Genomic DNA, 14,761 nt, shown 5'->3' on the forward strand with positions numbered 1-14,761 from the left:
CCTGGTGGCCAAGGGCCCAGGACAGTCCATTTTAGGCACGTCTGGGATAATGGTCTGCTTCTAGATTTTGCTACAGACAGTAGACTCAAAAATGACTCTGAAGGGGCCTCATTTGCTCCCAGGTTTCCCAGACTCTCTGGTCCATAGGAAGAAGCCATTCCTAGACCAGATGAAATCAAGGTAGGGCACAGGAACTTTTAGCAGGTCTCCTCACCCCACTGTAACAAAATTCCCAGGGCTGAGCAGAGAAAAAACATGACATGATTGGGATTTCACTCAAGAATGTGTCTTTATTGAAGAACTTGTAAGAAAAAAAGATGGACCCCCTGTAAAAAGAGGAGATCTTGCCTCCAAACAGCAGGGAGGAAAGAGAGGCCTGGGTGGCCTCCCAGAAGTCAATGTTTCTGGCATGACTGGTTCCCCTTTCCTGGCAAGCACTGCAGTGTGTCACACTACAGCTAGCAAATCCGACCCACCCCTCCCGGCTTCTCCTCCCCTGTCCCAGTGAATCCTGGATTCCCTACGGCCATTCACCAATGACTTTCTGAAGACCCAGGGACAAATGTGCTAGGCTTGCCTCTTAATGGGGTCAAAGTGGGTTCTACTTTGGAAAATTCAAACAGGAATGTAAACTGGTTTGAGCTCTTTCTAGTCCAACCAAGGATGACTACATCCAGCCCCTCTGAAGGGAAAGGGAGCAAAGAATTTCCCTCCTGAATGTGCACACTTGTAGGGTAAATGGACTATATCACAGTCCGCTCTTTATTAACATGGAGAAGGGAAACAAGGTTAGAAGAATATATAACATCCGCGTTAAACAGTCACTGAGTTAATTCTAGAGGGCAGAGGGAGCACTGAGGCTTCCTGACTCCGGCAAGGCTCCTGCCAGCTACGCTGAAGTCCTGGGGACGGTCATTCCTCTCCAGCTGGGAGGTTGTCCTCAATCCGCCTGATGAACCTCATCCGGATTTCTGTCACACCGTCTCCTTTCAGGGTGTCCTGGACAAATTTGGCCTCCACAGCCATCTGGACCTGGGGGACAGTGCAAAAATGAGGGGGCGGCTGCCTAGCCACAGCCTCTGGGAAACCACCAGGGATGGGGCTATAACTGACTCATCCACAGTAGCCTAAACAAGGAGGCTGGTTTCCACATGGACAAGATTGCCAGTTCCTATGCAGAAGGCAGTGGTCGCCACCCAATAAGGGAGACTTAGCAAAGAACACTCACAAATCAAACTGTCACCAAATAAGCCAATCTGGGAACAGATGTTCCTGGGCTCTGAGGGCTGAGCGCACCACCTCCCAGCCTAGCAGGGAGTATCAACACCACGTGGAGATTTCCAACTTGGATCCTACACTTGGTGGCATCACCACCTCAGGCAGCGAAGCACTGGGGTGAGCTAAAAGCCCTTCTTTTTACTCTCCCATTCATTCGTTCAAACATTTATTAAGACCGTACTACATTTCAGGTGTCTCAGGAGGTAAAGAGCTGCACTCACCATCTCCAAGGCTCCTCGCAACACCCCACACAAGAGATTGGAATAAATAAGGGATGAGTGGTTATCAGGAAGTTCCACAAAGTCCACCAAGGGATTATTTTCCAAAATGAGGGAGAATTCATCACCAGCTGGGCTCCAATTGGTGATGCTTGGAGTGATGCCCAAGTACATCTTGAACGCCACCTGTCAGAAAACACACAATGGCACTGTGAGGAAGAGTAGTAGGGGCTGTACGACAGGGAAGGTGATGTGATGGGACCAGCAAGGGGAACTAAATGGTTCAGGAAAAAAATTGTGGCCTCTGCAAGACACTGCAGCTTCAGGTATTCAAGGCAAAAAGGAAAAGCAGCTGTGCACAATTCCACACCCTTCTCCTTCAAGGCATCATACAATTAGGTGACAACTTGCTGATTACCTGCACTTCTTAGTGGAAAGGAGCACTCATCTTCTGACAGGGATGGTTGCCCTGAACCAGCATCTAACCACAGAGCGGTCCCAACACACTTTCCTGTCCTCTCTCTCTGCTATCCGAACCCTTCTTCTAACACCACAAAGCTATAGGTGTTATATCATTTATTATTAACCCTATAATATGTAACACTAATATTATTAATAGCAAACACTTTCTATATACATGCTGCAGTAAGGGCATTCATTTTACCTGAACGCTCATGTTCATTTTTTCATTTACTCCTTACAGAAACCCTATGAGGTAGCTCTTATTTTCTTCATTTTAAAGATGAGGTAACTGGTAATTAAAGAAGTTAAAAATAACTTACCTAAGAACTGCTAAGTATTGGAACCAGAATTTGAAGCCAGGTTTGTCTGTATTCTTTATTTTTTTTCCCTAAGATTTTTTTTTTTTTTGGATGTGGCCCATACTTCCCGGCAGTCCAGTGGTTAAGACGTCACCTTCCAACGAAGGGGGCACAGGTTTGATCCCTGGTCGGGGAGCTAAGATCCCACATGCCTCACGGCCAGGTTTGTCTATATTCTTAACCCCCATGCTACTCTGCTACATCCGCACAGTTGAAGAGATCTGGCTTTGATTTTATTGGGTCTTTAATCCACAAGGATGATCCCAACCATTCTTCCCTTTTTCATAATCTGTGTTATTCCTAAACCACCAGGAAGCCTTCTTTGGTCCAAACAGCTGCCTAGCTATTCTTCTGGAATAATAAGGGCCTTTCTAAGGGAGCGAGTGGTAAGCAGTGCCTTCCAATGACAATCCTTCGGTATGGCCAGGTGGCCCAGGATAATGACCTTGGCAATGACATCTGCAGTTTCCCGAAAGTCATGGCACCTCCCGACATTTGACCGTGCCAAGAAATCTTCAATCAGTCGGACTCCAATGTTATAGCCCCTGGGAAAGAAATGAGAGAACAGACTATATTATGCGGTCTGAATGTCTTATGTCTGAACATAAGGCTGTTGGTGGTAAAGGGAAAACTAGGACAATCCCAAAACATCCCAATAAATAAGCAGCGGAAACTGTACCAAAGTGTTGGTAACGAGAGTGAACCCCGTTCTGGGCCCTAAGGGACCACGTAGATTCGGTGTACTCAGCAGTCCCATTACTGACTCTCCCACAGAGGAGCTCACTCACATTTTGTCCAGCTGTTTATTCACATCTTCATCATTTTCATAGTCCTTTGCACAGCTGGGTGACTAGAGCCCCATAGGTCAGGGTGAAGAGCTCAGAGCTCTAGAAGAGATTCAAAAGGCAGTCAGGACCAAGCACACAAAAAAGCAAGTTTGGTGAGAGTCTGGATGGGCCTCAATGCAACTGTCAGAATTCAAAGGATGGTTACTTGTGTCTGGCGGGAAAGACCATCACCCCCTGTGGAGTAGCCAAAGAATTTAGCTCCCTAGGGTCAATGTGTCAGGGCTGAAACTAGACCCACTAAAAAACAGGCTGTGAAAGGTACCTCATGCACTGAGCAGTCACCCTTCCAACACACCAAGGTGGACTTCTGCTGACCCAGGGTCCCACCACAGCTGCCAAGCCTAACTGCGCTCCCAAGGCCCATCCAGGAGCAGCAGAGGTCCCAGGGGGAAGGAAGGAAGTACCAGATGAAGTCCACTGCACTATGATAACCCTCTAAGTCACCAACATGGGAAAAAATAATGTTTCTCTTGACCACATAGCTAAAGTGTTTGCGGGAAAGGGATAACTCTGAAAGGAACACAATCTTTTGTGTACCTGGAACACAATACTGACCTGGACTGGTTTCTGTTACAACCACAGTTGAAAGCACAGAAACTCCCAGATAAAGAATCCTGTCACCTACTTACCAAAAAACAGAGAGATGTGGAAGGTGAAAGGAACAGCAAATACCAAGACTACAGAATAAAAGCAGCAGGTTGGGGGAAAGGTATTATCGGAGTTAAAGTGAGAAACGTGTCAGCAGCACATTTGGATCAATGTACTCATACAGAAACATGGCTGAAAAATCAAGATTGCTACCCAACCAGTCCTTTCTTTCTTTTTTTTTTTTTTTTTGTGGTACGCGGGCCTCTCACTGTTGTGGCCTTTCCCATTGCGGAGCACAGGCTCCGGAAGCGCAGGCTCAGTGGCCGTGGCTCACGGGCTCAGCCGCTCCGTGGCGTGTGGGATCTTCCCGGACCGGGGCACGAACCCGTGTCCCCTGCATCGGCAGGCGGACTCTCAACCACTGCGCCACCAGGGAAGCCCCAACCAGTCCTTTCTGAATGGAGGCTTGTCAGACTTGGAGCAGAGCACCTCTATGTCTGCAAGTCTTTGGGGGAAGAAAGTACAACTAACATTAAGGCCCAGGCTCCCACGGCCCAATGCTCCTCACCTCATCCCCATGGCCTGGTGATGAGGTCACTGCAAGAATAATAATGTGAGGGACTTCCCTGGTGGCACAGTGGTTAAGAATCCGCTTGCCAATGCAGGGGTTACAGGTTTGAGCCTGGTCTGGGGAAGATCCCACATGCCGCGGAGCAACTAAGCCCATACACCGTAACTACTGAGCCTGTGCTCTAGAGCCCACAAGCCACAACTACTGAACCCACGTGCTACAACTACTGAAGCCTGTGCACCTAGAGCCTGTGCTCCACAACGAGAAGCCACTGCAATGAGAAGCCCACACGCCACAATGAAGAGTAGCCCCCGCTCGTCACAACTAGAGAAAGCCCGCATGCAGCAATGAGACCCAACGCAGCCAAAATAAATAAAATTTTTTAAAAAAGAATAATAATGTGAATGCCTTTTGCTTACATACATTCTATTTTTCATTATCTCATTTTTCACCCTACAATAACTCTGTAAAGCAGATAAGAGCAGAAACTAATCTCATTTTAGAGATGAGGAAACTGAGCCTCAGAATGGTTCAGTAATTTGACCAAGGACAGATAATTATTATTATTATTATTTTTTTTTTTTTTTTTGTGGTACGCGGGCCTCACACTGCTGCGGCCTCTCCCCCGTTGCGGAGCACAGGCTCCGGACACGCAGGCCCAGAGGCCATGGCTCACGGCCCAGCCGCTCCGCGGCACGCGGGATCCTCCCGGACCGGGGCACGAACCCGCGTCCCCTGCATCGGCAGGCGGACTCTCAACCACTGCGCCACCAGGGAAGCCCCGATAATTATTATTTTTATTTTTAAATATTTATTTATTTATTTTTGGCTGCATCACGTGGGATGTTTCACTGCGGCAGACAGGCTTCTCTCTACTTGTGGTGCTCAGGCTCAGTAGTTGCAGCATGTGGGCTTAGCTGTCCCACAGCATGTAGGATCGTAGTTCCCCAACCAGGGATTGAACCCACGTCCCCTGCATTGGAAGGCGGATTCTTAACCACTGGGAAGGTGGATTCAGACCACCAGGGAAGTCCCCAAGAGACAGCTAACTACTGACAAAAGTAACCTGGGGGGATGAAAACCAGAGTTTCTAGGCCAAAGTTCATTCTGTCCACTGTTCCCCACAACTGCAATATTAATAACCTTCCCTAAAAACAAACAAATAAAAGGTAGCTGTACCAGGGAGTCAAAGAGAATCAGTTTCAGAATAAGTAAGCTCTTTGAATTCAACTAAAACAGATCAGGATGTCTCCAAGAGACCATATACCAAATATGGCAATTAAAGGGAAGCTATTAAGGAGGAGAATAATTTTTAGTAAAGTTAAGGGTTTGGCACTAGAATGGCTTAGGCATGAATGGATGGAGACAATCCAGCAGTAACCAGTCCACAGAGTTGGCACCACGGCATTAAATCAGGAGATCTTTCCTTCCATTTTTAATGAGTCCTTGGATGGAGACTCCAAGAGCCTCAGCCCATGTAACATGCATATCACGATGTTACCAAGCATTTTATACATGCAGCAGCCCCCAGTTTACCAATAAGAAAAATCAAGGTCCTAAATAGATCTGTCGGTGGTCACAGAATCAATATGCCTGGGATCTGGGAATAGGGTCCCTGATGCAGGTTCTCCACATCCTCTCTTAATTTGTAAGTCTATCTCCATCTTCAGTTATGAACCAAGCCTATTTGGAATAGTGCATGACATAAATACACAACTTAAAGGTCTTCAGACTTTAAAAATAGGAATGAGCTGTGGTATAGAAAAAATCATTCATTCAAAGTTTACTATGTACCAGGAAGTACCTAACAGGAGGGAAAGAGGTAATAAACTGAATAAATAAAATAAATGGTTTGCCAGATGGTGAAAAGTGCTATGGAGGAAAATAAGCACAAAAGGAGATTTATGTTTACCTGTATGTATGTGTGTGGGGGGGTTCAGTTTAGATAGGGTAGTCAGAGAAGGCCTCATTAAGATGAATTTGTGCAAAGAACTGAAGGTAGTAAGGGTATCTGGGTGAAAAAATTTGAGGCAGTAAGTGTAAGGCCCTGAGGTGGGAGTATGTCTGACATGACTGAGAAACAGCTAGGAGACCAGTGTGATTAGACAGTAGTAAACACAAGAAAGAACAGAAGAGGAAGTCAGAAAAATAACAAGTGGTTGCAGGGTCTGAAGACCCTTATAACTTAAGGTTCCATGGGACCTTAAAGGTCAACCAATTCAATCAGTCCCATTTCTTCACTGAACATAAGCACATTCTTCCAACAGAAACATCAATCTCTTCTGCAAAACTTCTACTTTCAGACTGCTTTAATTATGTTTAATAATAATGATCACTAACATTTATAAAACTTTCGGAGTGTCTTCACAGATACTTATTGAGCTTTGTAACAACCATGAGAGGTTAGCAAAACAAACATTATTTATCCCCATTTTACAGGAGATAGGTTAAGTAACTGAGACTCAGTCTTCTTAGAGTTGAGCACTGTCCTGTAAGTTATTATGTCCAAAAAAATAAGGTATGTCATCCTAAGCCACTGCTTAATCTCCCTGAACATCAGCTTTTCCCATCTGCACAATGGCGATAATATTATCTGCCCTTCAGGGTTATCAATGAGATAATATGTGTAGAGTACCTGCTGCACAGTACCTACTCAAGAAATAGATATTGTGGGACTTCCCTGACGTCCCTGGAGCGGTTAAGACTCCGCGCTTCCAAGGCAGGGGGCATGGGTTCGGTCCCTGGTTGGAGAACCAGGATCCGACAAGCACGGCAGAAAAGAGAAAAGGCTTGCTAGCTGACATTTACTGAGTGTCAACTGTGTTCTCAGGTGCTCTATCACACTGGTAGCTTTACATGCGATACCTCAGTTAATCCTCAGAACAACCGTATTATACTATTATTACCTTTTTAGTGGGAGTTTCCTAGTGGCCTAACAGTTGGGATTCCAGGCTTTCACTGCCATGGCCCAGGTTCAATCCCTGGTCAGGGAACTGAGATCCCGCAAGCTGCTTGGTGTGGCCGAAAATAAATAAATAAAGATGGTGAAACTGATGCTTAAAACAATGAAGAGGGCTTCACTGGTGGCACAGTGGTTGAGAGTCCGCCTGCCGATGCAGGGGACACGGGTTCGTGCCCCGGTCCGGGAAGATCCCACACGCCGCGGAGCAGCTGGGCCCATGAGCCATGGCCACTGAGCCTGCGCATCCAGAGCCTGTGCTCCACAACGGGAGAGGCCACAACAGTGAGAGGCCCGCGTACCGCAAACAAAACAAAACAATGAAGACACTTGGTCAAGGCCACATAAGTAAGCAGTGAAGCCAGGACTCAATTCCAGACAGTACCATACTTCTGTGTTGTGTATTTTTCCACCTCTCTCATAGAGTATGTGCTTCTCAAGGTTAGGGACTAGGACTTCATCTCTGCATTTCCCACAATGCTTTGCACAGAGCTGGGACTAGGAAAAGTCTGCTAGATAAATGGGCTGTTTCTGTTTACACAGACAAAAAGCAGAGATCTAATTACTTGGGCATATTAACCATTTAAGTTTTGGAAGGCTTACCTGGGAACGCAGCAATCAGCAGAAGGTTGGGCTGATTGGGAAGTGGGCTGCTAGAGGGGGAGACTCCAAAGGCAGAGAGGAAAGGGGAGCATGTCAGAACCAGGTGGCTACAAAGAGGATCATGTGACAAGCCTCGAGCGGGTACCAATAGGAATTGAATGACAGGATGCACCAAACCTTCATGTCATTCATTCAACATAGATTGCCTAGTGCCACGCATCATTCTAGGTGCTGGGAATGGAGCAGTGAACAAACAAACCCCTGCCCTCATGGAGTTTACATTCTCATGGGGGAGACTGAAAATAAACAAGTAAGTATAGAATCTACAATGAAGTATTTTAAATGAAATAGACAGTGCTTGAAGAGAAACAGAGTAGAGTAAGAGGATAGAGAACTAGTCAGGTGGTCAGGGAAGCCCTCTTTGAGAAGGTATCTGAGTAACTGAATGAGGTGAGGAGTAGCCAGCTAGTCTCTGGGGAAAGAAGTTCCAAGCAGAGACTACAGCAGTAGCAAAAGCTCTGAGGCCCGAATGCACTGCTGCCCCTCCCTAATTCCCTCACTTCACCAAAACTGAGTGAATACTGAGGGCTGCGGGGGAGGGGTGTGTGTGTAGACTGAAGGTTCCTGCTAAAATGGTATTAAAAGTTTCAATACTGGTTTCAGGTTTTTAAAAAAAGGTGCAAAAAAGAGCTAGATATGAAAACTAAACAGGAAGACTTCTCATATCCATTCATATCATAGGAAAAGGAGGGGAAAGCAAACATTTACCATGCCCCATGCATTTTACACTACCTCACTTAATCCTAGGGAGGTATTACTGTCCCCATTTCATAGATAAGGAAATTGAGGACCAATGAGAATTCCAACTGATATCCATGCTTTTTCCCCTACATGACATTGTTGCCTAGCAAAATATTCTCTCCTTTTTTCTTTTTAACTCAGTATTTCCTCCAAAACAGGAATTCACAGAGTATCTTCGCAGGTCCACAAATCCTCCCCAAATGTAAGTAAATGTCTCTGTATATGTTTGTCCATTTACTATTTCTGCGAGAAGATCCACAGCTCTCATCAACTTCTCAAAAGGGATCTGAGAGGAAAAGTACAGTACTACTCTGGAGTAATAGGGCCTCCTGCTGCCCATTTTTGGTGGCTGTTCCTGGTATAAGATGCAAAGGTGTGAGGGAAGTTTAGTCATCCCCTCTAGAGCTGAGTGTCAACAAAAGGCCCCTGGTCTGCCCTGCATGCAACCTTCAATAACAGTCTGTAAACTGGAAAACAAAGACAAACGGGCAATTCTGGAGGAAATAAGAATATGCCAAAGAAAAGGAACACCTGTCAAGAAGTCCCCTCAGTTTGGATAAAAATATCATCCACGTTACTTTCCAGGCCCAGCCCCCATTTGCAGCCAAACTTCATAGGACTAGATGGTGTCCCACTATTCCCAGGATAAGGAGGGAGCCTGCCCGCCATTCGCCAGAGGGAGAGCACTTACTCCCTACTCTGGCCCACCCCTTACACTTGCTTTCTGGCAAAACCAGTAGCTGAGTGTGAGAGACGTTATGGTCTAGTAGTCTGAAGCATTAGCTTTGGGGTCAGAGAGACATGGGTTCATCAGATCCTAACTCTTCCTAGCTGTAAATCTGGGCCAGTATGCAACCTCTCTGAGCTTTAAAATGGCGATAACATTATCCACCTGAGAGTTATTTTGCCGATTAAATGATAACGGACGTAAAATGCCAGGCCCAGTATCTAACACACAATAAGAGAGCAACAAAAAAAAAAAAAAAAAAAAGAGAGCAACAGTGGGAGTTACTGTTATTGCCTTCGTCGTTGTTGGTCTTGCACCCAACTGCACTCGGGGGAGGGGTCTCCGAGCTACTCCAGGGGCCCTCCAACCTGCCTCACACCCGGGACCACCCCGGAGCGATTCTCCGCTCTCGACCCACCAAGGAGCCTCCTCCTTCCTTCCAGCGGAACCACCCCCTCCCAGCGCTAGCAGAAGGAGCTTTCCCACTTGCGACTCGCGCCCCGCGCCGGGCCCCTTCCCCAGAACACCTCCATTCCGCCCCGCCCGCCGAGGTCACACGCTCCGGTTACCATTTTCTTGCTCTCGGTGCCACGGTTCGCCTGCCTCGACATGGTGCTGGCCGCCTTACCCCACCACAACACAGACCCACTCGGTGACCCCCTTCTAACACCGCTGGACCCAGTTAGCGGGCCCACAGCATTCGGGTTTGACCGGCACCGACTCACCGCGCCTGCGCGGCCTGCCGCGGGGCACCACGGGACTCGTGGTCCGGCCAACGAGGGTAATTCCCGCCCAGGAAACGTCGGACTACAACACCCAACAGCGCCACTGGCAGCACCTTAATGTAGCAGGACTACAACTCCCAGAGTGCTCCGCGCACAGCGGACTCTTGGAGCCTGGCTTCCCCATGGGTTGCGTTATGGCCGCTGGGTGGCGTCCGCAGCTTGCTGTAATCCTATATCATCCACACACTTCCCTTTCCTCCCTACCACCCCAACACCTCCATTCCCCCATCTCCACTCAGTGATGCTCCGCAAATTCCTCTCTCGCCGGGGATGGTCCTGGAAAGTCCCTCTTTCAAACTAGCTTCTTGCGTTGTTGCTGCAGTTCAGAGCCAGAACCTCCCAGGATGTCCCAGAAAACTGGCCATGGCTCATACACAGATCTGGCTTCTTCTTTACAAAAATCTTCAATGACCACCTACTATGTGCCAAGCATTTCATCAGTGGCTTTCTCTTCAAACTGTCATCTGCCTCTAAACCCCAAACGCAGCCAGCGCCTGCATCCTACCACTGTGGCCTCCTGATGAAATATCCAGGCTGATATAAAGTTCAGGTCACTTTCTCCCTCTCCCTCCCCTAGAACAAGTACACAGCGTGGTTCCCAGAAAAGAAAGATCACCGGTGTTTGTAGCAGTCAGTCTTGGATTTTAATCCCAGCTTTGCCATTTTAGGCAAATTGCTGGATCTCTCCCAGTTGTTGTGAAGATTGGTGAGATATGTATGCAGGCACTTGGCACAAAGTAAATGTGCATTCCCTTTCTTCCAGCCACTCTCTAAAAACTCAGCCCAGCAAACAGGCCCCAGAAATACCAGGGGAATGCGCTGGCCGCACCCTCACCCATCACCAAGGGGAAGTCCTACAGTCAGTCCCTGGCTATAGCTCTTTGGTTGCAGCCCCAGCCATCCCTCCCTGGCTGGTCAATGCTGAGCGTGCTTGGCTGGGAGTCCCTGAGCACCCTCTCCTCACTTAGGAGAGCCTGACCTGCGGCAGCTCCATTCTAGCCCCTAGCCTTCACCATGACAACCAGCTTGCCCAGACGTGAGCCATCCTGGCTATCCTGGCTGGGGGAGTGGGGGGGGTTGGGCAGCAGGCTGCTTAGCCTGAAAGCCAGCACCCAAGATTCCCCCAGTCTGTCCCTCCCGTGCAGGACCAATCATTATTATACTCTTCTCCCTGTGGCACAGACATTCTGGGGCCTTCCTAGAGGCAGTGACCTTTGACTCTCCCTCCTGTGTCAGTGCCTTGGCTGAGGGTTCTGGGAAGGAAGATGAGGGTCGGCTGGGGGTGAGGATGAGGAAGCAGGGGTGGGCTAGCCCTTGGAGGCCAGCAAAGCTAGAGAAGAACCTCCTGCATTCCCAGGAGAAAGGACAGCTGAGGTGAAAGCTGCAGTTGGCTGGCCTGTCTGTTGGTCTGGGCTCCTCCCTGCCGGCTGCCCTTGGCTGCCCACAGAAACCTGAGTCACAGTCACAGCCAGCGCTCCACCCCACCCAGCCTGCTGTCAGGCAGGGTGGGTCTGGAGAGACTGAAGGCGGAGCCTCTCCCCGCCCATCTTATAACCTCTGAGATTCTTCCTCTCTCTGCCTGTGATTCCTCCGTTTGGAATTCCTCTTTCTCTTTGGGGCTCCTCCTTGGAAAGTCACCAGTACTGAATGGAGGGTGGGGGTGGAGTCCACCTCAGGCTAATCTAGAGGGTCTCCTCCTGGCTCCTTAGCGACTTCTTCAAGGGCTCTCATTCCCAGCTCCCAATTCCTCTCCGTCACCCCTGGGGCCAGGACATTTAAGAACACCAGGCACCTCCTCCCCACCCTCATCTCCTTCTCTCAGGAAAAGAATGCAGCAGGGACAGCTTCCCATCCCTAGCAGGGACTCTAGCCACCCCTTCTCAAGAACCCAAAAGATTGAACCTCTTTAGTCCTGGATCTGAGCTCCTCCCCCTCCAATCCCTCTCTGTTACTTCCCCTCTGCAAGAGCTGAAGGGAGGGAGGCCTTTTTGCAGCTGGTGTCAACTTTGTCCTTGAGGACATTCCCCACCCCCAACCCCAGGGGGTGGGCCCTGAAGGATACAGCTTCCCAGCAGAGTGGTCTGTGTTAGAGACCCCTTCTTGCTGCAGCGCCTTGGGTGTAGGGTGGGAGTCAGAATCTGATATCTGTTCTCTCAAGCCGCCCCCACCACGAGGCCCCTCCTACTTCCTACTTATGTGGGAGTGGAGACAGCCTCCAGGGCTTTGGTCAAATCTCCCAGTGATTTCCTTCTCCTCTCCGTCAGGTTCTTCTGGGATCCTGCCCCACCAAACCTAGGAGGTTGTAAACGCTCATGCTCCTGCTCTCCCCCTAGGGGCATCCGGAAGAGAACATGTATCTGATTTCCATCCAGTGACCTGTCTCCTAGCCCCAGCCCAGCCTCATGGTGAAACTAACAGCTCATTCAAGCCTGTTTCCGTGGAGTGGGGAGGGGACTGCCCTGGGCCGTAGGGGAGGAACAGGGGAGGTCACAGAGTTCCCAGCCCCTCACTGAAGAGGGCAAGACATTCTCAGACCCCTGTGATGTTGCAAGTGCCCTGCTTGCTCCCTCTCTGCTATGTCTAATACGTGGAGGGCTACATGGAACACTTTCACTCAGCCCCAAACTCACAGACACCCACTCTAAACCCCATAAGTTGCCAGGGCCTGGGATCCACCAAGGATCCTGGTCAATTAGCAGGCAAATGAAGAGGAGCCCAGTCCATATGCCTACTCCGACTGCATCAATCACAGGCCATCGGTGCTTTCCTGGCTCCCCTCAGTCACCTTCCTAGGACTCGCTGTGCAGGAAGCCTCCTGGGGCTGGCCAGGAGAACTGTCCATCAAGTTGTCTAACTCCCAGATGTCCCCACCACTAGCATCTTGCGAGGAGGTAGGTGCAGGTGTCTCCACCCTCAGTCTAGGGAAGGGCTCCTCCATCTTGGCAGCATTGACATTTTGGGCCGGATGATTCTTTGTTCAGGAGGTGGTCTTGTGCATTGCAAGATGTTAAACAACATTCCTGGTGTCTAAGTACTAGATGCCAGTAACACCCCTAGTTGTGACTACCACAGAGGCCTCTAAACATTGCCAAATATCCCCTGGGGAGCAAAATTGCCTCTGTTGAGAACCACCGAGTAGGCTAATACCATATGCTGTCTCTTTGCAGGGGGCTCCTCAAAGTCAATCCTAGATCATTAGACATGATGGAGGATTTCCAGTTCTAAAGCACTGCTCACTCTTCTCCTTCTGAAGAACCTTCAACAGCTCCCTAATATCTATATTGTGTAGATCATGATGCCAACCGGCATTCAAATCCTCCTATATAGGCCATCCCTGGCCTATCTCTTCATCTTCAGCTCCCACTTCCCCCTCTACTATTTTTTTTTCTATTTATTTATTTAGTTAGTTAATTTTGGCTGTGTTGGGTCTTTGTTGCTGTGCGTGGGCTTTGTCTAGTTGTGGCGAGTGGGGGCTACTCTTCGTTGCGGTGCACGGGCTTCTCATTGCAGTGGCTTCTCTTGTGGAGCACAGGCTCTAGGCACGTGGGCTTCAGTAGCTGTGGCACGCAGGCTCAGTAGTTGTAGCTCATGGGCTCTAGAGCGCAGGCTCAATAGTTGTAGCGCATGGGCTTAGTTGCTCTGTGGCATGTTCCCCCTCTACTATTCTTGAGCTCTAGCTATAGAGGGTATCTCACTATTCCCACCAATATATGTCTTTGTCCCTACTGTATCCTCAAGATTGTGCATGGGGGTGGGGAAGAACCATCCCAGATGGCTCTCCCCTACTGGGTTCTGTTCATGAATTCTGAGTCTAGTCACTACCTGGCTCAGTGTGGGCCTGGTCAGCTCTGGAAGATGCAGGACCTGAGGTCTCTGACCTCACAAAGGACAGTGCTGGACTCTACCATCCACATGGTCCCCTCACCCTGCAGATGGGATGGCTGACAACAAAGATGGGGGATCTGATCCTCATCCTAATCTGCTTTTACTTTTTTTGGGGGGGGGTAGGAGTTTATTAATTTATTTATTTTTGCTGTGTTGGGTCTTCGTTTCTGTGAGAGGGCTTTCTCTAGTTGTGGCAAGCGGGGGCCACTCTCATCGTGGTGCGCGGGCCTCTCACTATCGCGGCCTCTCATTGCGGAGCACAGGCTCCAGACGCGCAGGCTCAGTAGTTGTGGCTCACGGGCCTAGTTGCTCCGCGGCATGTGGTATCCTCCCAGACCAGGGCTCGAACCCATGTCCCCTGCATTAGCAGGCAGACTCTCAACCACTGCGCCACCAGGGAAGCCCCTGCGTTTACTTTTGAATGCCCATCATATTTGTTAAGCACTTCCTATATGCCAGGCTCTGTGCTACGCACTTCATCTGTGTTGCCTTATTTAACCTTTACAGCGACCCCATGATACCTCATGGTATTATTATTTTCCTGATTTTATAGGTGAGCTAACTGGGTTTCAGAAAAGTTAAGACAGTAGCTTAAGGTTACCAGCTCCAGTTGCAGACCTTCTAGCATCATCCTTTTCTAATGTTTTTGGACTGGGCAAGGTAGTATTCCCTCCCTG

General features: G+C 48.9%; 1 protein-coding gene across 1 annotated transcript; it reads right to left on the reverse strand.

Moving 5' to 3' along the window:
* Positions 1-261: 261 nt before the first annotated feature.
* Positions 262-10,165, reverse strand: TRAPPC3 (trafficking protein particle complex 3). Its single transcript, XM_032607684.1, is given in 6 exon segments — positions 262-1,032; positions 1,500-1,682; positions 2,763-2,862; positions 3,106-3,152; positions 3,154-3,204; positions 9,984-10,165. Coding segments are annotated over 6 exon segments (543 nt in total). The 5' UTR covers positions 10,026-10,165; the 3' UTR covers positions 262-912.
* Between the last annotated feature and the right edge of the window lie 4,596 nt (positions 10,166-14,761).

The sequence above is a fragment of the Phocoena sinus genome, chromosome 1 (genome assembly GCF_008692025.1).
Source record: "Phocoena sinus isolate mPhoSin1 chromosome 1, mPhoSin1.pri, whole genome shotgun sequence".
NCBI lineage: Eukaryota > Metazoa > Chordata > Mammalia > Artiodactyla > Phocoenidae > Phocoena > Phocoena sinus.